The 23,011-nt window shown below is 42.9% G+C and overlaps 1 protein-coding gene across 12 annotated transcripts in view; it reads right to left on the reverse strand.

Moving 5' to 3' along the window:
* The window catches only part of TSPAN4 (tetraspanin 4), a 502,529-nt gene that overhangs the window by 49,166 nt on the left and 430,352 nt on the right, over positions 1-23,011 (reverse strand). For all 12 annotated transcript variants that reach the window (XM_053394604.1, XM_053394662.1, XM_053394671.1 and 9 more), the window contains 2 exons: positions 14,250-14,441; positions 582-656 (listed from right to left, as the gene is read on the reverse strand). In XM_053394604.1, the coding sequence (XP_053250579.1) occupies positions 582-656; positions 14,250-14,441 (267 nt within the window). The remainder of the gene's footprint in view (positions 1-581; positions 657-14,249; positions 14,442-23,011) is intronic.

Raw genomic sequence — 23,011 nt, forward strand, 5'->3', positions numbered from 1 at the left:
CCTAACAGCTACAGTTGCAGTTCTGAGTAAATACTGTTTCTAGTCATCTAGGTAGAGCTAGTCTGAAGAGACATATTGACAGCATCATCAAAGGAGCCTTCTCTGTTAACAGTTCCAACAAAACCAGGTAAAAATTGTCAAGATTTACATATCAACAAAGCCCAATTTCTCATTTCCTGGTGAATGTCTACAACAATATCCAATTAGGAAACTTTCACAGCAACATAAATACCCTTACTAATGAACATCTTAATGTGATTACTATCTGCCTTTTAGTGCATGAGTTTTCATCAGCCTTTCCTGATTAGAATTCTCTGTATTTAAATCATAAATGTGTTGCTAATATGTCTGAATACGTCTGACCTTGAACTGAGAGGGAGAAGGAGGGGACCAATGTCCTAGAAGAGCACTTTTGTATTCTGTGTGCACTATTTCTGATATGAGGTGGTCTCTTAAGAAAACATGGTATGCGTGCCAAGGCAAAGGCTTCATGGCTTATTTATATGAGGAAAGGGGGCAAGCAAATTTGCTGAAGGGGAAAGAAAAGAAGAAGAAGAAGAAGAAGAAATATTTTGACATACCTTGTCGGTGTAGACGAAGAACAGAATCACGACAGTGAGCTCCAGCACAAATATAATTAACAGCATGATAAAAAACTGTCAAGAGAAGAATGGGTGGGAGAGAAACAAAAGCCCAGAGACATCAATATTTGTTTCATCTTCACAGCATATGCATTCATGCATAGAAGGAATCAGACCTAGTTTTCACTGAGGAGCTAAATCTTTGCCTGAATGGTACCATTTCTGACATAGGTGAGACATGACTGATTGTTTCGCTACGTAAGAAAATTGCCTGCGCATAGAAAACTCTTCACACCACACACCCAATTTTCTATGTGTGGAAAAGAACTCAGTCATGTGAGTCCCACCTGCAGGCAGATGCAGCAAAGTCCAGACCACCTCAGTGAGAACTAGGCCAAAGTCATGAAAGTACAGACAATATTATTAGCCTTGCGGCTGAGGTTCATATGGAAAGAGGTCAAAGAATTGATCAGGAGAACCAAGGCTCTAACCACATCAGTGACCTGCGAGCACTGCAGCTATGGGGGATGCTTGCATTAGCTTCAGCAAGAACAGACGTTCATTGTGTTTTCACAGACTTTTACCTAGCAGATATTCCATTATCTAACTTTGCAGTAACACTTGGCCTTCTTGTTTTGGAGAAAGGGTGGCTCTCCTCTATGCACACATCTGTGGAATATATTCTCATTCTCTCCTCTCTCTCTCTCTCTCTCTCTCTCTCTCTCTCTCTGTGAGAGAGAGGGGGGGGGCTCTTGGGAAGACACAAGTTTTTTAAACATTCAAAAGTAGTGGAATATTCAGTCCTGAGGTACATTAGAAAATCTCCCAGGTGCACTAAAATCATAAGTGAGGTACTTTTAAAAAATGCTTCTAATATTGGTAGTTGCTGAAATAAAATTGTAGTGATAATGTATCTGAGGGCTATCAAACTAGGATTTTCAGGTAGCCATATGTATATTTCCACTATTAAAAAAAACCCTGAAAATTTGAGGGTGAGGAATAACATAGAAGACTAACAATCTTTTCCTTGCTAGACATTTTCCTATGAAATGCCACCTTCCCTGCTGCTTTTTTCCTCATAGGAAATGTTGAGTTAATGTAGATGGGAAGCAACTGGGAGATACCCCATTTTTCTGTGTATAAGATGCCCCCATGTATGAGACGCCCCCTATTTTTAGGGATTCCAAATTAAGAAAACACCCCTCAGCACTACCCCATATAGGACGTACCCCAATTTTAAACCTAATTTTTTGGTAAAATACAACAACCCCGAGTCTTATACACAGAAAAATATGGTAATCTTGAGCAGGATAATGGACAGAGGGGAAGGGGTTAACTAGTCCCACCCCCTTCCACTCAGACCTCCAGTGTCCCAAGACTGCTTCTAGTTAGAAAAAGAGAGAGAGAATCATGGAAAGACCGCAGGTCACATCTAGTCTGGCCCTAAAACACTCAGAAGACATGAGGCAAGTAAGAAGAGCAACTGACAATTGTTTCCAAAATCAGGCCACACAAGTGTATTACATGATTTTATATGTAGGGGGGGAAGTAATATCTGGGTTTTGCAAGTCAATATCTGTGCTGCTAAGTTTCAGTTGACTTAAAATTTAAATCTTAACCAGTCAGTGTCATTCTATGTATTTCTTTTGCCACACTGTGTTTTATTATCCCACCTTTCCTACCAAGGAGCTTAAGGGCAACATAAATGGTCCCCCACCCACATCCCACCATTTCATGCTCAAAACAACCCTATGAGGTAGGCTACACTGAGAGATAGTGACTGTGCCGAAACCACTGAGGGAGTGAATGGGGATTTGAACCCAGAGCTCTTCACCACACTGGCTCTTACTATTTTCTGCATAATGTCTGCCTGGTACCTGACTATTGCTGAATTTGTACTGAAAATGTTATGTGTAGGGAGACTGCAAAAGAATGTGGGGGGGAAGGGCAGGAATGGGGACATAAGTGTTTGCTATTTCTAAGCGCCAGCCTCTCCCTAAGCTGCTGCTCAAGCAGTATATGTGGTACAAAGTGAGAAGGATTATTCTGTGTGCGTGTGCTGCATTCTGCAACAGGGGAAGTTACAGGGAAAGGTGACACAGTCCGATTCTTAATTTAGCAGTATACTTTTTTAAGAACATAAAAGCAAATTAGTATTTGGGTCTTGCTGGCTCCTGCTGTTCCTATGCACAGCCCCCACCCCAAGTGCTGCAGGGAATCCTCTCTTGTTCCCACTCTATTCCTCTTTCCTTTTGCAGAAAATAAACCCTTTGCTGCCTCTCTGGTCTTTTTGTTTGTTCCCTAGGGAGCTGCTTTTGCTAAGCAAGCCAATTCCACTTCCATAAAAATAATCCTTGATGATCAACTTCAATGCAGCATTAGACAACTAAGCAGCAGTTAAAATGGCATTACTCTCATTCCCCCCCCCCTGCTATTCTGATAAAAAAACAAACAGCAGCAAATGCATATGCAACTACAGGCTCTTCTGCGTGGCTTGAGAAAAAGAGGCTTTTCAAAAGCGACAAATGGAACTTGTGTTGCATCCAGCTTTCCCCGAATTCAGGGGTAACTGCAGTAGATGTGTATCAAGATCTTACATGCATATTGTTCTTTTCAACATTCTGTGATGGGGGGAAATGACACAGGGCCGGATTTAGATGAAGTGAGGCCCTAGGCAGCTCCACTTGTGAGGCCCCTCCCCTTCCCCCACCCTCACAACTAGAAGAAAATGGAAGAGTGTTATAAACAAAATTGAGTGAGGCCAAGGATGATGACGGGTATTTAAAAATCTACAATTCACAATTTCTCCTCTAAAGGACATAAGATATTGTTGTTAAATACCATGGTGATTTTTTAAAAAATGCATTAAATTAACACTGAAAAACTTTTGCAATAATTGAACTTTGTAAACCTTTTGTGGCCTGGGCAGGCCTGGAACTAGTTCCCATGTCTTGTTCCTCTCTATGGAATCAAGTTCAGCTTTCATGGCATTTAACATCCTCTAAGGTTAAACTTTGGACCTCTTGGAAGCTTGAAGGTTCCCAAACCTTTTCTGAGTTACTAACAACAGCTGTATCTGCTATGATTGTTTTAGCAAACTCTTCAGCATACCTTTTGGGTGGTTTACCCTTTGTGGCCATTTCAGATCTGCGTACTATACACAAGTCTTCCATGCTAGGCTTATCCCCTTTAGGAGAATGCTGGGCAGGCCGGGTCATCCTCTTATATACCTGCTGGGATTGACAAGGCATCTGACCCTCACCTGAATCTCATAGCTCTCCTGTAGCTGCCTCTGATTAGTTATCATTTAACTCTTGGGAGAAATAATTAGCATCACACGTCATGTGCATGGAAGTTGCCGAACCAATTAACCAACTAGAAAGATTACTGTTACTAGCACCAGTTTTCCTATAACTTGATATTGCTGGATAGTTTTGATGAACTGCAAAAGCATTTTTAGTTTGCTTTCTGTTACCACCCTGGAATTTTCTTTATTAGTGCCACTTTGTTTTGTACGATTCCTTGCAAATGAAGGAAAACAACTTTTCTGTTTGTATACAGTGGTACCTCAGGTTAAGTACTTAATTGGTTCCGGAAGTCTGTTCTTAACCTGAAGTGTTCTTAACCTGAAGCAGACTTTCCCATCGACCTGCTCTCTTTTGGCCTGTATTTTGGAGCTTTATAATTTAGGAAGACTTTGGAAGAACTGGTTGACAAGTCTTATCAGTTGCTGACATATGAGCGGATTTTATTTGCTGCTATTCTGTGCTTCTGGTGCACCAGAGTTGGCTAAGATGCCAGAAGGGATACAATTTATCCATTATCTGCACAGCAGGGGGTGTTCAGTCAACAATGCAAAGGCTAAGCTGAAGCATTCCCTGCTGGTTACCTGCTTTCAGCAATAGGGGTCACTGTTTGGTAGTACCCAATTGGTTAGCTGTCAGATTCTAGAGCTCCCTATTGGTGGCTCTTAGGTAATTCACAAAATACAGAGTACATTCATAAAACACAGTGCACATTCATAAAGCAGTAACATAAATCTCCATTGCTACATATTGGGTGTATATTTCAGCAGTTGAACATACAAGTTTATGACCATACTGTAGTGTAATGCTTATGTGACTGTGAATAAAAGGTGGCTGGGCTCATTCTCTCGGGGTTTGGGGGGGAAGAGGTGACAAAACTGATTTCCAATAAGTGCCCCCCTTTATTTCTACAACAAGTCCTTGAGTCTGTACTCTGAATGGTGACAAAAGGGACCTAGAAGGTGCAGGCCTTGTCAGTCCAATCTGCACAGTCTCATCAGGGCTGACCTTAAGGCAACTGGAGCAATTGGGCCAAATTGGGCCCTGCAGGCTGCTCCTAAGGGGGCCTCTACACCAGGGTAAGCTAGATGGATTTTATTTATATCTGTAAGATTTTGCAGACTTTGGCTGTGAACTTGGGCCCTACAAAAAAAAAATCAAGTTGCGCCCCACTGCTTCAAATTAGGCCCCACTGGCTAGCCCTGAGTCTAATAGTTGCTGGGCCTGAGTTGCCCTGCCCTTGCATGAAGTCTTGGGTTTACAATTTTGGGAGAGGGGAGACTGCGGCAATGGGGAGCGGGCGGGCTGGCGAGGCCCCCTAGATTTAGAGGCTCTAGGCTTCAGCCTACTTAGCCTATACATAAATCTACCACTGGATATGAGGCCGTGTGCACACTAACCAATTGTAGTTTTTTCCCTCAGTTATGTCCTCAAATTGCTTCTCTTAATCTAGATTGATTCTGCTGTCCACAAAGGATGGTGTGGTTTGCAAATATGTGTTTGAACTCCTTTCCCTTGATTAGGTTATTCATGCATTTTCCTCCCTGTACAAGTCCCAGGTGAATCAAGTGACGATTGCGAGTTTGGTATATGCCCACTCACAATGTAACTGGGCAGGTGCGGATATGCACACATACACACACCTTTCAAGTCTGCCTACATCTTTTTGTTTCTTTTCAAATAGGCATACATAAAAACATTCAATCTAGATTGTGTGTGAGCTACCATTGATTCTAGAATAAAATGCCATATGTATGCAACCTAAATCAGAACCATGAGTGTAGGGAGCAAGGAGCATATATTTCAAAGAGTCACAGCTGCAGGCCAACTTCCCATTTTATGTTCTTTCATATTTGTATGGCAACTTCCATAGCAGGCACTGCTGACCATTTATCCCAATTTTAAAATGCTGTGGAAACTACAACACCACATTCCCTTGAGAAGCTGCATATGTACTATGTAGCTAAACCTCAAACCGCTAGTAAAGACAGCCACTTCTACCCCTGATCATTTCCCTAAAACCCACCCTTAGAAACAGCCTTGTCTTTTCTTATGCTCTAACATGGAAATATATGCAGGCTATAAGGCTAACTGGAATGGGCCAAAGTGCAATGAAGACTAGACAGGCTCAGGGCATTGACCACTAAAAATTCTTACGGTTTCCTTTCAAGTAAGCTTCCCAATTCAAATGATAAATAAGGAGGAGAATAAAAATGCACTTTGCTGTGGTTCAGTGGGACTGCAGGCTGCTGATATAAGAAAGATTTATGCTTTGAGACAACACAATCCCAATGCAAACCATCCACACAGAAGCTCATAAAGAAGATTAATCTTACATTGCGGTGAGACATATTTCACCACAGAAGTTTTCCATGGCTAAGATGGTATCTAGAGAAGTTTGCTGAGGGAGTACCTATAGACTAAGAATCACTATGCTGGCGGGTTTTTTTAAGCCTTTATGTGCTACGATTCTGTAGGAGTAAGGGGAGGAAAATGAAGTTGTTTATACTGCAACTTCCTACTACTTTTACAACAGGGTTCCCTCAAATTACACTGCAACCTTTGAGTCCTGCAAGCCTCTTTTCTTCCCACAAGCACTTAATTTTGGCTAGTGCAATGGCCTGGTTTACATATCATCTTAAGCAGCAACTAACCATGGTTTCCCATAGGGTTGGGGTATTGTTTAGTAGTTTTTTGTTATTGTGGATTTTTTTTTTTGGTATTTTATTTTTAAATCTTATGATTTATGTGGAAATTGTTCAATTTGGTTGTGTACTTTTTTGATGTATTTTATTTATTATTTATGACTTCTTTTGTTATGTTTCTAAGTATGTTGTAAGCTGCCTTGAGCATTGTTATGGAAAGGCAGCATACAAATAAAATGATGGTGTCCAAACCAGTAGTTGTGGTTCACTGAAACCTTGGTTTACTGAACCATGGTTTCACCAGGGTTTATTGAAACAAGCTAGGATCATTTACCACAGGTTGGAGTTGATTCATTTCAAAGAATAAACCATTCTTAGCACGTGCAATAGTTTGTCTGAGTTTAGATGTAATGAGAGCAAAAAACAAAGTTGAAAGAAAAGTGAAAGGTGGAGGACAAGAGAGGGGGAGGAGTGCATGAGCCTGGAGCTTATGTATGTAATTCTATGGTCTAGGGCTTAGTGTTATGTGTGAATGCAGTCAACAACTAACATTATTAGTCACTTTTATTTCAGTGATTGCATTACTTTAACACTAAATTGAAAGCAAACAAAATCTTAGCAATTTTGGACCAGATTGAAAGAGGAGACGCAGAGCGTATTAATCATATGACTCACACTCCTGGTTGACCAATTGCCACTGCAAACATAGCAGACAAGTATTGTGAATTACAGAAAATAACCCGTCATAGGGCTTTGTTTGACAGTGTCAAAACTTAGTGATATCTATCAGAGGGAGGATGGGAGGGAGAGCACTGGGAAAGCTATTACTGCAGGGGACTGTTGCTTGTCTGCTGCTAATTCTGTGTGCCAAGTGCTGGGCATATGTTTGCCTCCAATGTTTGCTTCCCAGATCAAACCCTTATTTTCAGACTAACTCATTTTTAGATCCCCGCCTTGCCATACTTCCTTCCTTCCTCCATAAGGATGTTGTTTGTGTTTTCATTGCAATTTTCTATTTTATTTTAATCTTTGCCCTCTCTCAGTCTGCTTGTCTATATTTCCTAACCATTTCCCTACCTTAGCGGGTGGTGTTTCTGAAGGCTATTACTGGGAGGATATTGCTGGGGTTCTCCTAATGGCCTGCTCACATGACAGACTGTTCCATGCAAACAAACAAAACTGGATGATAGGGAAAATGGTTCCAACTTAAGAGTGGGAGTCAACTAAGCTTTACTCAGAGTAGACCCACAGACATTAATGAACATTACTAAGTTAGGCCCATTAATTTCAGTGGGTCTATCCAGAATAAAACTTAGTTTCATACCACCCTTATTATGCAATCCTAGGAAGCCTTCTTCCTTGTGTACTAAGTTTCTATGTGGAGAGATTATTGTTAGTATATTTAACACCATTATTGTATGAAGGGTCAGACATGTCAGTTCCCACCTGCAGGCTGAAGTGCTCAAGCCAAGACAGTTTTACCACATCCTCTGCAATGTGTAAGATCTAGATCAGTAACTAGCCAGATGTTGTTGAACTCCTGGTTCCATCAGCACTGACCACATTGTCTATTCTGGAGCCCAACAAACATCTGAGGGCCACAGACTCTACACCCTGCTCCAGATTATTGGTACTCACTGAGAATTACACATGTCCTTGGCAGGTATGCAAATATCTCTTATTGTTGGACTTGGTGCATTATGGCTGGTGGTATAATACTAGAAGATAGCGGGGGGGATGCACATAATTGATGTGAGGGCTGAGTACAGTTCAGGATGTGTAGCATACTAGACAATATGTGATAGCTTAAGGTCTATAGCACTTGCTACCAGTTTCCAGAAGAAAAACACAGTTTCTAAAACGCAAAAGACTCATAAATCACAGTTTGTGGTTTTTAGTGGGTGAGTCCACCACATTCTCACTTGGGCTTCCCACATGAATCATTTTATATTATTAGTTTAGCAATCTAGAGGGGGGAAGCGGTCCCTAGAACTGTATGTCAGACAGCAGATTTAATTGGCATTTTATGGCATTTTCTGTATTTTATGACTTTTGGAAGAAAACAGACTCCAAATCAATAAAATGTCATAAAATACCAAAACCACAGATCTCTGTCATATTCAACGCATGCACTCAATGCAGCTTTAGCTACTTAGCCACAGGCACAGAATAGCGGAATGTTAATTCAAAGAAAGAGAGCACTAACTTTAGCACCCCCTTCATTACTAACCTTCCCTGGGACACAAAGGATCTACAGATTGCCATCATAAGCCCTGACCTCATTGGGCATACAAGTGTCGCGCCATCTGCTTCTGAACGCAACCAGCTGTTGGGGCTAGATAAGTAGCACTCAAAGTACATTTCTGTACCATCTCAAACATTTAGGGCTGGGATTCTCCAATGTGGCTAAAGGAGGTCAAGAGACACTGACCCTTGGGTTCAACAGCCAGCTATATGCTTCTTCAGAAACCACAGGTCTTGGATGCCAATACTGCAAAAATGAGGATTTCAGAGTGGTGTGGAATATCTGCTCTAAACAGACAGCACCACTGAACTTTAAAAATGTAGGCATCTTTACTGCATAAAGCAGCAAAGAACCCTTTAAGAAGATTTAGTGGGCCAGATGCTAAGCAAGAGGAAGCTGGCTTATTTCCTAGACTTTAATGGGGGCTCTAAGAAGTCGCAGCAGCTGAGGAGCCTCCTGTATAAGGAAACCTTATAGCTGTTTCACTGAAATGCCAAAGCAGATACATATATAGATCTTGAACCTGCAACCTCCCTGGGTTATGTAACTCACACTGCAGTTAATGAAAGAGCCAGGTTTGAATCATAGTTATCAGAATGCAATGCCTCACAGCAAGCAAAGTATGTGAAATAAAAAGGGTGGGGGAAAGGTATGGCATGCAACTAAATAACCGTGACAGCGCAATGGGACTTCCCCCCTCCTCCCGTAATGCAGGCCCTGCATGACCCCTCAAATTCAGAGGGCACACGGGGGGGGGGGGGGAGAAAGGGAGAGAGTTCCATTGTACAAGGAGAAATCCTTGCACTGAAGGAACTTAGTGCTATGTTGAATACAACCCTATATCTCTGTGTGATACACTGGTGTAAAGTAAGAATAAGGCTTTCTTAGGAAATGCAGGCAGCTGATCAGAGGGAAATGTGTTAGCCAAAAGTTAAGCACAATGCTCCCTTCCCAGCAATGCAATATAGGCAAGCTCCAGGCCTTACAGTCAGAGACAGGGCTGGCCCAAGACATTTTGCTGCCTGAGGCGAAGGACAAGATAGCGCCTCCCTCCCTACAGAAGCCACTGGACTGGCAGTTAACCCTTACACTAGAAACAGGATAGCATCCTGCACCATACCTAAGGCAATGGATCAGGTTAGGGCTCCCAGGGCAGACTGTGTGGCAATGGCTGGGGGGTGTGTGTGTTCAGGGCTGACACTGCCAGTCAGTGCAGACAATACTGAGCTAGATAGACCAATGTTCTGTTTCAACATAAGGCAGATTCCTGTGTTCTATGTAATACGGAGCAGGGGGGCTGCTCAGATCCGGCTTGTTGGCTTGCTTCCCATGAGCAACTTGTTGGCCACTATGAGAACAGGATGCTGGACTAGATGGGCCCCTGGTCTGATTCAGCAGGGCTTATTTTTATGAGAACCTCTCTTGCAAGCAGATAAGTCCCCCTCAAAAAGAGTCAAGAAGGGATTGGTGATTAGCCCACTGAAAATTGCCATTAGCATCGTCCACTAAATTTTCCTGAGGCTTTCTTTTTGCACTCCCGGTTCTCCCTCTGTCCGCAGACTGCACAAGTTGCCAACAACTGACTTGCTCTGTCCCAAAGAGGATCCTGTGCCTTGTTAGAAGACCTGACAATTTGAACTGCTCTTCGAATCCTAGCTAAAGGTCTGATGTCCCCATATGTTATTCAGGTCAGCTAAAAATAGATTGAGGAAAGTTTAACAGGGAAAAAAGGGTTTATGTCTAAGGGTTATATCTAGGGTTTTAGATCTTAATTTACATCTCATTGTCTGGGCCTTCAGCAATGGCTCTGCCTACTAATTAAAACAAATGAGAGGAGCATGGTGTGGGGAGACCCTCTGGCTTTATCTAGGCTCTGAAAAATGAACTTCAAATAACTCCCTTTGTAAAAGAATAAAGGAGAACGGAAGGGAGCTTGGAAAGAACTCAGCTAGTGAGAGGGGCAATTAGTACTTTTCAATCAACAGGCAATGAAGAGGTCCATCTACAATTATCCACAGAAAGAGCCCTGCTTTTTCTCCAATTTTCTCAGTGATAGAGCACCTGCTTTACACGCAAAAGGTCCAAGGTTTACTTCCCAGCATGTAAATCTGGGAAAGATGAAACCCTGGAGAGCTGCTGCCTGTCACTGTAGACAATACTGATTTAGCTGGACCAATGTTCTTTCTCAGTACAAGGCAGCTTCCAATGTTCAGTCTGGTTGGGGAGAAACAACAGCTGTAGGACCATCACCTTCATTCTCCTGGATATGCTGGTTTCCTCATGGAGGTCGTAGGAGCCAAAGATGTGACTTCCCCCACCTGCATTCTAAAGTGCTACACAATCCAAAAAAGACTTCGGTTTCTTCGTCCACTTGAGTTTAGAAGGACCATAGCCCAGTGGCAGAGCGCATGGTTTGCATGCCAAGGGTCTCATGTTCCCCCCTCTGTATTGCCAGGTAAGTCTGCAAAAGACCCATGTCTGGAAACTTGGAAAGCTGCAGTCAAGCGGTGTAGATTATCTTTTGCTGATCTGTTTTGGGACTCCAACTCTCAGCAGTCCAACATGGTCAATAGCCAGACAGGGTGGGCAAACAGGTGGGGATTGACTGGGTGAGAAGGGATCATGTTGGAAGCCTTGAAAGAAGCACCAGTACACCCCTTCCCCAAAAGGCCATCCCTAGACCAAGAGGTACTCAACAACTATAGGTCAGTGATAAATATCCCCTTCCTTTCTGGTAATTCAGGAACTTAAGAAGCTGCCTTATGCTGTGTTGGACCCTTGGTCCAGCTATTTCTGCATTTTCTAAGTGGACTGGCAGTAGCTCTCTGGGGTTTCTGACCAGCCTTGTTTGGAGATGTCAGAGACTGAACCTGGAACTTTTTGCATGCTCTGCAAAAAAGCTGGAGCTCTTTCACAAAGGACGCCTCTTGCCAGCCAACTGACTTACAGATGTCACCTCCCTCCCTCCCAACTCCTGTCTCAAGCCATTAAAACAACAGAAGCTGAAACACCAGACAAGGATCAATACCTACAACTTTGTGTGGGAAAACTATGGACAGAAAATCATTCACAGGACAATCTCTTACCATTCTCCCTCACATACCTTTTAACATCTCGCTAGTCAAATTCCCTGTCACTGGTAAGAGTTTTGGGCGTCAGTTCTTTCAATAAAGCTGGAAACAGAATGCTTTTTAGAAGCCTATTTCAAGTACATTTTCTTCTTTCCCCCCTTAATATATAGGCCTGTCGCAGATGAGACTCTGAAGCTTGGGCACCTTTTAAAAAAATGACACCTGAAAGCCAATTCACACGCCTAGTAGACTCGCGGTGCTTTTCTTTTCTTTTCTTCTTCTAAATTCCAGCTATGACATTCCTTGCTTATTGCGAGTAGGCCAACACAAGCAGAAAATAAAAATAAATGCTCAGTTTGAATGTCACAGCCAAAACATATTGAGGTGATTTGAAGAGGTGTGCAAAAAAACCAGTTTGACGATGGAACCAATTTCCTGGGCTGGTGGGGTGGGTGAGTGCTGTCAGACCTGTTGGGGCTGCTTTAGCTTTGGATTTCCCAAGTCAGTCAGGGAGCTGGGTCTATGTTACTGTATACAGTTCTATCCTATGAAAACTGGAATATTGCTCTTTTGAGGCCATTTTGGCATATAAGTGCACAGGGCTGAGCTGCACAGGGCCTTATATGTTAATGCCAACATGTATTAAACATCTATGTGGTTGGGTTTCACCAATGTACTTAATGGTATCCCTGGGGATTTTCTGAATACATTTGTGCAGGGCGCAAAGCCCCACACTGATGTTTTCTCACTGATGTAAAAGCCAGCAAAAAATAACAACCCACTGTCCACATACATAGGCACTGCACACTATACGAGGCACAGGAGGACAAGATGACAGCTTTCCTCTCCGACATGGCAGGGTACAATTTAAGGTGTGCCGTACTTCAAGAAAATCAAGAAACAATGGGAACAAAATTGCCTCTAAGCTAACTTTCTTCTGCCTCTCATTTTTAGCTTTCAGCCTGCTCTAAATTGTGCTGACTGGAATGATTTAATGGGAATGACTGCTCCAGAATGAAAAGTAGCATTCAGTTCTGCTCACTGCCCTAAACTTTAACAAGAGGCAAAGGTTGCTAAGCAGCTATTTCAAACATGAGAGACGTGAGGATCACCCAGATCACAAAGGGGACAATTCAGATCACTTGCTGTGTACTACTGTCAGCCCCAAAATCATAGAAAAGTTGTTTTTCATTATCTATGACTGAGAAAGTACTTGTCCCAAACTCCATGTGATTTTTAAAATGAATTATGAACAAAATATCATAATTGCATAAAATACACAACAGAAAACAGAAGGAACCCTCGTGAAGCCCCGTCTCATTTTGGCTCTCTAACACTACATGATACGTGTGGGCATCCACACATTGGTGAGTTATTTCACCCAATGCCTTTTTTTCTAAAAAAAATGTTTAGGGGTACTCTCATTTTGTCTGAGACTCAGGAAACACTGTGACAGGAAATGAGGCCGCCATCGGGGGTAGCAACGTAACTGACGATTCACCGTGCTAGAGAAGAAACTACGGTATTTTTTAAAAAAGAATTAGTTTCTTCTCCCGTTAGATTCACAAAATGTTTAGGTGTATATGTACCCCTGTGTCCCCCCAGAAAAAAGCACTGATTTCACCTATTGCCACACTACCACCCAGTTCTGATGATTATATAAACTATGATTAATGCAACTGAGAATGAGCCTTGTTAATTCTTAAACTCCTAATCCTCTCTCCTCATCTATATGTGAGAGGCGAAGACTGAAGGCTTCCACTTCCATTTTAAGAGCAACCCACAGCTCTGTATTATGTTTGAATCTGGGGGGGGGGACTCTTTTAAACCCTCACTCAACTTGCACATTCTTTTCTTCCATGACCATTCCAGGAAAATTATTAAAGTATTTCATATATTTGATAGTTAAAAGCAAATCATAGCTAAGAACTAAAAACAGGACAACCAGCTCTACAGGACTGCCATTTTTATCTTTATATTGGTGATGGCTATGGTTTATCAAATAAACAAATAACAATGTTACTGATGTGCTCCCACCTGCATCTTTAAATGTCTAAATTTATAATTTTTTTCATTATCTAGCTCAAGGGTTAAGAGCCTTGTTTTAAGTTGCCATTTTGTTAGCTAGGTGGCTCTCCTAGATGCACATTGGCATGTACCACATCATCCATAACTGCTTAATATGTATCTTGAATGCCATTCATAACCAGTGCATATGTCTTACCCCAGACAAAAACAGTTGGCTATTTCCAGCATATGGTGTTGAGGTGACTGTACAATTAGAATGCACAGTACCCAACATTAAGAAAATGCTGTGCATCAATTCAATATCAACACAAGCAGCCAGAGGCCACAAAGCAGGATGCAGGTAGACAACGGAAACACCATTATGTTATACTCACACTGAGCAGGAGGCACTTGTTTTCTTTGATGGCTCCTATGCACCCCACAAAGCCAATGATCATTACAAAAGTCCCTGTGATGATCAGCAGATTGGCAGCTGACAGGGAAGGGAAGGAAGAAGAGAGGGTAGCGAAGTTCCCTTGGGTAACTGCTAGCCATATGCCAACTCCAAGGATCCCACAGCCTCCCAGCTAGGAGAAAAAACAAAACAAAAGGAGACATAAGATTAGACAGTTGCACTTCCAAGGAAGCTATTATCATAATCATCACCACCAGTATCCTTCATTATCACTAATAGCAGACGTAGCAGTATCTAAGAAGCGCAAAATATAGCTGTAATTAGTTTTACAGTTATGCATATTTCTATTCATCGAAATCACACAGTGCACATAGCCTGGTAGAGTATCATCCATTAGGACTGATGCACAGTTATGCTGGGTACATTTATGAACATAGTAAGCGAGAGACTCTGATCCCTTAAAGCCTTCACATGAAAGAGACAAGGGAGAAAGAACGAGCAGGAGGTATGGAAGTGTTGTGATCACCCCTCTCACAGGCAAGATATGGAAATTTGGACTAGTCTCATGAAGAAAGAATGCCACACAGCTGGGATTGGAAATTAAGCCCAAGGATTTCGACAGAGTGCTTTTGCTCAAATTGACATTTTTTGCTTAAAGGACATGCACACACTGAGAGAAGCTAATGAAGTCTTGGTGTAGCTGGAGACTAAAAGAGAGTCGCAAAATAATGAAGGCAGTTCAGATATTTGGAATTTCAAGGCAATAACCAGCTGCAATCTTGCTCTCTGCTGTTGGCAAATAATGCACAGATCTTTCCTCTATTATTCATTTCCCAGCTGAGGTGTGTGCCAAGGACAGCCATATTCTCAAAACTGCTCAAGGACTGGATTCCGTCCCATCTCATTTCCAACAGGAGGTGTGTCTTCAAGGAACCTCCATTGTGAGACTCCTGGGGAATCCAGTACGATTATCCAAATCATATACTGTGTGTGCAAGATATAGGGCTGGTGATAACCTTGCATTGCAAGCTCCCCTACCAGGAAATAAGAAAGCTGCTTTTCAAGTAAGAGATGGTACCACAGGCTCATGCTCTTGATCTGGTTGTGGGGAGAGTATCATGGATGAGAAAAATGTGGGCAGAGAGCAAATGTGACTTTTTTCCAGACACTCATCAAAGGTAGCTCCACATACAGTACATTGGAAGGCTTGCTGTAACCATGGCATCTGTCACCATGGCCAGAACTACCCTTTTCCATGAATGGGCACAATTCGGATATCACTTAACCTGCACAAAGGCACTCCTGGCCACAATGCCCAACTGGACATCCAGGTTCAAGACTGAGTTCAGGAGCACCCCCAAGCTATGAAACTGTGTTTTTAAGGGACGTGCTACCCTATCCAGAGTAGGTGAAATCCCAGTTCCTAGACTTGCTCTTTTACTGAATTAAGTTGGCACCAATCAGAGTATTCATCCTACTATAAACAGCAGATTTGTAGGGGGAGGTTTATGATTCCAGCTAGAACCATGGCAGGGGCAAAGACTTAAATCCCTCTCGTCTCATCCCCCTCATCCCCATGCAAGTTATTTGTTTAAAACAACTGACCCACAAGGCCAAACGAGATGAGTAAAATCCTGTCTAGATTAGCTTTCAGTCAGTATGCGCATCTAGTCTACACAGCAAACTTTTATTAATTTGTGGTTTATAACGGTGAGCAAATGCTAACATTTGCAATGATTCATATAGAAATGCCAAAAATTAAGCAGGAAAAACAAAATAAAAGGGATTTTGCATGAGACCAATCATAAAGAATAATGCCATTTAAGTTCCTTGCCTTTCAAAACTGAGATTTAGAACTGCACATTACCCATCTCAAAAGGCCAAAAGAGAAACTATGCATGCAAGACAGATGTGCCATTTTCACTCAAACAATAGAGAAAATATTAACTAAATGTCTGCAAGAAGGGCATGGGTTGTAAAAAGAAAGAAGGGGTCACAGAAAATCTTTAGAATTAGAAGATGTTAGGAAAAAAGAAAGCCAAGAACACATCATATGACTATTCAGACAATTACACACATAGGATTTACACATATAATTCTCTCTGAAGCAGCATACTCCCATCTTATACCCTCCAACATTTCTCTGATGAAAACAGGGACATCCTGTTCAACAACAACATGAAGAATTGTTTATTTGTACCCCACCCATCTGTCTGGATTGCCCCAGCCATTCTGGGCAACTTCCAATGTATATAAAAACATAATGAAACATTAAAAAACTCCCCTATATGGGGCTGCCTTCAAATCTAAAGGTTGCATAGTTACTCATCTCCTTGGCTCGGGAGATGCTATATTAACCATTAATGTCTTAAGTACGGTATATGCTTGAAACAATTATATAACTAGATTGTTGCTAAAAGTTTTGTTATCATGGAAAATATTTTTTTATTGGTAAAATGCAGTCAAACACATTCTAAAGTATGTCTCTACCACTTCCCCTGATAACTGTATACTAATGAGAAAGGTACAGTTGCCTGAGAGTAGATAGTACACTTTGAAATCTATGAGGATGGTGAGGTCTGCCAAGTTGAGGTGGTGGCCTCTACTTAGTAGAATGAATTGTTCATACAAAGATTCCTCTGAGCCTCCTTGCCTTTAAGAAACATAAACATTTATCCCCGAGCCTTTTCTAAGGTCTATTGGGCCATATGAAAACAACTGCTTTTCATGCAGTTTGGTTACTCTTTATGTACACTCTTAAAATGTTTATTGTGAATAGTTTGGCGGGTACTGCATGTAAAGGATACTAGGAGAGGGGTTTCTGGTCAGGTGGGACATAGGTAAGAAATAAAACAGCAAGGGACTTTGAAACAAACACAGAAATACACTTTAAAAGTTTTGTTTTCAGGGTTGTCTGATGCCTGTCTGTTTTGATTTTTTTACCCTTGACATCCATGCTCCTACGATTTATGGATAATTGTACTCAGTTATTAATGTATTGCCCTCCTCCGAACCTTCCGCTAGTTCCCCACCATTTCTTGTTTGCAGTGCCAAACAATTCACAGAAGAGTGATGAAACAATGACTCCTGACAGTTTTCAGAGCTTGCTGCTGTGTGGAATAAAACAAAAACCAAACCACTAACGGGGCTGGTTTTGATAGCTTTACTGTCTTCCAGAAGGCCCCCAAATTGTCACGGTGAAAGGAGACACTAATCACTGAAACAAAAGAGTGACAAAAACAAAAACAGAACTGCTAAGATGGCATGATATATTAGCAAATAAGTACCAGGCCTATATTGATTTCGCAGGAAATGTGTGAAGCAGGCCCTGTTTATCAAAGATGACACCTTCGGCTAGCTTCCTGATGACGGCAGCATTTATCCCGCCTTGAATTAAAATACAGCAAGTTCTGAATGCTTGTACTGAATAATTATTTTTGACACCTCCTCTTTCCTACCCAATTACAGCAGATATACTGCCACTTCTCTTCCTTATCTTTATTCTCCGGACAGCCTGAACAGGGGTAACACAAGAAGGACTTTCATGTAAGCTGGGCAACTCTTCTTCATTGTGAGCTGCCTTGGAGTTGCCAAGAGGTGAAGGAGAGCCTTCATTTTGAAAAGAAATTGTTTTCTTGAAAACATGTAAGCTGGTGTTGATAGAGTTTTTCATTTTTTTAAAAAAAAATTCTTAGAACTCAGTTTTTCTGCTGCTGGATTGGTACCTTGCTTCACGTTTTAGTATGGTGTTCTCTTTTTTATTGATGCTGCTGCACTTCGTAGATTGGGGTGGCTAACTTTTGCGGGGCCCATAGGCAGAGCTGGAGTTATGAGACAGTGTTGTGAGTGCCACCTGCTCTGGTTACTGCCCCTCCCATGAGTTCATGTATCATGCAGATGAAAGCACACATGTATGGAGAGGGTAGCTGGTAAGTGGGTAAGCCAGAGAACAACTTGAAGATCATAACGTTCACCTTGTTTTTAAGACAAGAATTGCAAGTCACCAAGAATCATTTTCTGAGTCAAGGAATAACAAAATTCAGCTACATCTTTACAAGCAGACTTGCTTCACCTATACACTAAGTAAACCATGAAGTCACTGCTTTGCACACCCATCCTTCTTGCATACAAACACTGGGGCGCAGCTGGGGGGTTGCAGACTTAGAGATTCTTGGTTATTAAGCAAGTTAGAAAGTAAATTATTCAGGCTTCAATTGATCTTGCACTACTGTAAACAGAGTAATCCTAAGTAACTTCAAATATAAGAATTCAATTGGGTGCTTCAGTTCTGCACACATTTTATAATATGGTGGTAGAAATTGCCTCATTGTTCATCCTAATGGTCTTTGTGCCCCTAAGTGATCTTTATTTCCTTTATTGTCTAGAAAATGCATCTAATCAACAGCTCCTGGGTTTGTTATCAGATTAGGATCCACACACACTGCAATGCCTTCTCATTTAGCTTTAAGCAAGCTTTTTTTTTTTTTTGCAACAACAGCACACACACAAAAACTCAGCTAATACTGGCCATGCATTATACATAGGGAGTTGTGGGGGGGAATCTGTTCTTCTATTCAGTTGTATTTTACATCTGCTTATAGGGCTTAGTTGGAGAATGCTATGCTCTCAGAATAATTCTAGTTAATTTTCTGTGAGCACATTCTACTACAATTTTAACACCAAGGAAAATAAAATTGTCTCTTTCTTTTTACGCTATAATATTATTTCAAAGGCATTAAGAAAGATTTCTAACAGCAATAGTTGGCCCCTTTCTGCTGTTTAGGAACTCTAAATTGTTGTTCCCATAACTCCTCGGGTTCACAACATGCGCTGACAGCTTTAGAAAAAAAGTCAGAGCTGTTCTTTCTAAGGCGTCAACTTTAACAGAGCAAAAATCTCCTTAGAAAAATACTGAAAGGCCTATTTTGTTTCAGGAGTGGGAAGCTGCACACAATCAAAAAGACTTCCTCTTTACGCCCCAGGTTGTTTTCAGTTCATGTTGTTAGTTACACTTTGTCCATGATCTTGGCAGCTAAATGTTTTCCCTCGTAAAATTGCAACTGTTATATCCTGGACATGGGAACAATTTGGTGCCTTAAAAACACAGCATGGTTTGAGTGTTTTCAACTCAGCAGAAGGCTTTTAAGTCAAGTTATTTCTGAAGACCCTGACGACAGGGCTGGGGAAGCTGGATGCCTCCAGATGTTGCTGAACTCCTATTATCCCTAGCCATTGGCCATGCTGGCTGAAGCTGACAGGAGTTGGGAGTCCAGCAACATCTAGAAGGTCAGTTTCCCCCACTGCTACCCTAGAGGGTACATATAGGGTGGGAGTCAACTAAATAGTTGTGTTAGTGTAAGAGTTTGCACTAATGCATCAGAATTCCCCCATTTCCTCTCCCTGCACCATCCCTACATGTGCTCTGGAGTGTCGGGAGACCCCCAGAACAGATTTAGAGGGTGAATAGTAGGATGAGAAGAGGGAGAAGGTGCGCAGCACTGATGGAACATCATCCTTAGTGCTACAGTGAATACAATACATAGTGGGCAAAGCTAGACATGGCAAGCAACACCTTCTCCTACTAGCCCGCCCTGTTCCCCATGACCTGGTGACAGTAACAGCAGAACCACCTTGAACTGGAGGTCTGAAGATGAGGCCTACCCTACCATGGACTCTGTGTGTCCACAGTGCGTAAGAGTCCTCTTCAGGAGCAGAAATGAACATCCAATTGGACAGGGATGGGGAACCTATGCCCCTCCAGATGTTATTGAAGTTCAGCTCCAATCATGCCTGGCCACTGACTATGCTGGCTGGGGCTTGAGGGGAGGTGGAGTCCAAAGCATCCAGAAGTTTGCAGGTTTCCTATTGCTGGTGTAGTGGAACAAGTCACTAGTGGTTCTAAGAAGTGTTTCTGCAAGGCAGGGAATGATTTCTACTGATTCCTCCTACCCAGTGCAGCCTCCCTATGCCTCTCGAAAGCTTCTCTTGGTTGAAGGCCATCTGGAGCAGGAGCAGATATGGAATAGAGGGGTGCAATTGGTAAAGGGTATTGGTGGAAATCAGGTGGCCTGCCTGGCACAAGAAAAAGCACTTCAGCTAGAGCGGAGTCACCTCTGAATACAACCTATGTATGCAACACTGAACATGGCTGTTGGCAAAAGGGAACCTGTGGATTGGATACAGGGATCCTAGTCTTCCAGCATCACATAGTGAACAGAACAATATCTTCTGCTTATTGCACTCCAAGCTCTAGTTCCTTGGCCTTGTACCTTATGGGGACACTGACCTGAAGAACACACATCTTCCAGGTCTAAACTTACCCCCAGCATCCTCAAAAGCTCACATGAACGCAAAGGAATGTCACATGGGCTCATCATTGGCTGGAACACATAGATCTTGTTTTCTGCTTGGAACAGTGACCACAGCACTGCTCAACATAACATGTGAAAAGAAGGAACACACACACACACACACACGTTGCCTAGAAAGTCTCACACAGCTACATTTAGTTTCAGAAAGGGAATTCAAGTTCAAAATAAAATGAGAAGACTTCTAAAAAGGAAAGGAGGGTGGGGTTAGAGGAGGTTAAATTCCTTCAAGAAAAGATTTCCATTTTTAAAAGGAATATAATAATAATAATAATAATTTATTATTTGTACCCCGCCCATCTGGCTGGGTTTCCCCAGCCACTCTGGGCGGCTTCCATAGAAACCAAAAATACACTAAAATATCACAGATTAAAAACTTCCCTGAACAGGGCTGCCTTAAGATGTCTTCTGAATGTCAGGTAGTTATTTATCGCTTTGACATCTGATGGGAGGGCGTTCCACAGGGCAGGCGCCACTACCGAGAAGGCCCTCTGCCTGGTTCCCTGTAGCTTTGCTTCTCGCAATGAGGGAACCGCCAGAAGGCCCTCGGCGCTGGACCTCAGCATCCGGGCAGAACGATGGGGGTGGAGACGCTCCTTCAGGTATACTGGGCCGAGGCCGTTTAGGGCTTTAAAGGTCAACACCAGCACTTTGAATTGTGCTCGGAAACGTACTGGGAGCCAATGTAGGTCTTTCAAGACCGGTGTTATATGGTCTCGGCGGCCGCCCCCAGTCACCAGTCTAGCTGCCGCATTCTGGATTAGTTGTAGCTTCCGAGTCACCTTCAAAGGTAGCCCCACGTAGAGCGCATTGCAGTAGTCCAAGCGGGAGATAACCAGAGCATGCACCACTCTGGCGAGACAGTCCGCGGGCAGGTAGGGTCTCAGCCTGCGTACCAGGTGGAGTTGGTAGACAGCTGCCCTGGACACAGAATTGACCTGTGCCTCCATGGACAGCTGTGAGTCCAAAATGACTCCCAGGCTGCGCACCTGGTCCTTCAGGGGCACAGTTACCCCATTCAGGACCAGGGAGTCCTCCACACCAGCCCGCCCCCTGTCCCCCAAAAACAGTACTTCTGTCTTGTCAGGATTCAACCTCAATCCATTAGCCGCCATCCATCCTCCAACTGCCTCCAGGCACTCACACAGGACCTTCACCGCCTTCACTGGTTCTGATTTGAAAGAGAGGTAGAGCTGGGTATCATCTGCATATTGATGGACACCCAGTCCAAACCCCCTGATGATCTCTCCCAGTGGCTTCATATAGATGTTAAAAAGCATGGGGGAGAGGACGGAACCCTGAGGCACCCCGCAAGTGAGGGCCCAGGGGTCTGAACACTCATCCCCCACCACCACTTTCTGAACACGGCCCAGGAGGAAGGAGCGAAACCACTGCATAACAGTGCCCCCAGCTCCCAGCCCCTCTAGACGGTCCAGAAGGATGTTATGGTCGATTGTATCAAAGGCCGCTGAGAGATCCAGCAGAACCAGGAAACAACTCTCACCTTTGTCCCTAGCTCGCCGGAGATCATCAACCAGCGCGACCAAGGCAGTTTCAGTCCCATGATGAGGCCTGAATCCTGATTGGAAGGGATCCAAATGGTCCGCATCCTCCAGGCGTGCCTGGAGTTGTTCAGCAACCACGCGCTCAATCACCTTGCCCAAGAATGGAAGATTTGAGACTGGGCGATAGTTGGCCATACTGGCCGGGTCTAAAGATGGTTTTTTAAGAAGCGGTTTAATGACCGCTTCTTTCAGCGGATCTAGGAATGTTCCCTCACAGAGGGAAGCATTCACCACCCCGCAGAGCCCATCGCCCAGCCCTTCCCGGCTTGCTTTTATTAGCCAGGATGGGCAAGGATCAAGGAGACAGGTGGTTGGTTTCACGCGTCCAAGCAGCCTGTCCACATCCTCGGGGGTAAGGAAGCCTTTACATCGCTAAAAGCAGTGTCAACCCTTCCTTTTAAAAATGGGAATCTTGCCCAAATCAGAAACAGTTGCCGGCAAAACAAATGCACATTGATGAGGAGGCAAGCAAAGAAGGACTTTAGAAGAACAAATTGTTTAAAGGCATAAACATGAAACAAACATTGCTTTTAGTGGTAGGGAGAGCTCCCCTCAGCATGCTTAGAACTGTGGCTCAGAAAAACTGCCCCAAATCTCAGAAATAGCCCAGTTTATTCTGAGTCCAATTCATACCTTAACTGGGAGCATGGCATGGTCCAATTCCTCCCCAACTATCTGCCTGCCCAACAAGCCTCCTACCTGTCCACCTCTGTCTCAGGGACGACTCAGTGAAACTGACTAGCAGTTGGTTCTATACCATGTATATTTATCTTATACAATTCATTACCACATGACTCAGTGGGGACCAT

This window comes from Podarcis raffonei, chromosome 1 (genome assembly GCF_027172205.1).
Source record: "Podarcis raffonei isolate rPodRaf1 chromosome 1, rPodRaf1.pri, whole genome shotgun sequence".
NCBI lineage: Eukaryota > Metazoa > Chordata > Lepidosauria > Squamata > Lacertidae > Podarcis > Podarcis raffonei.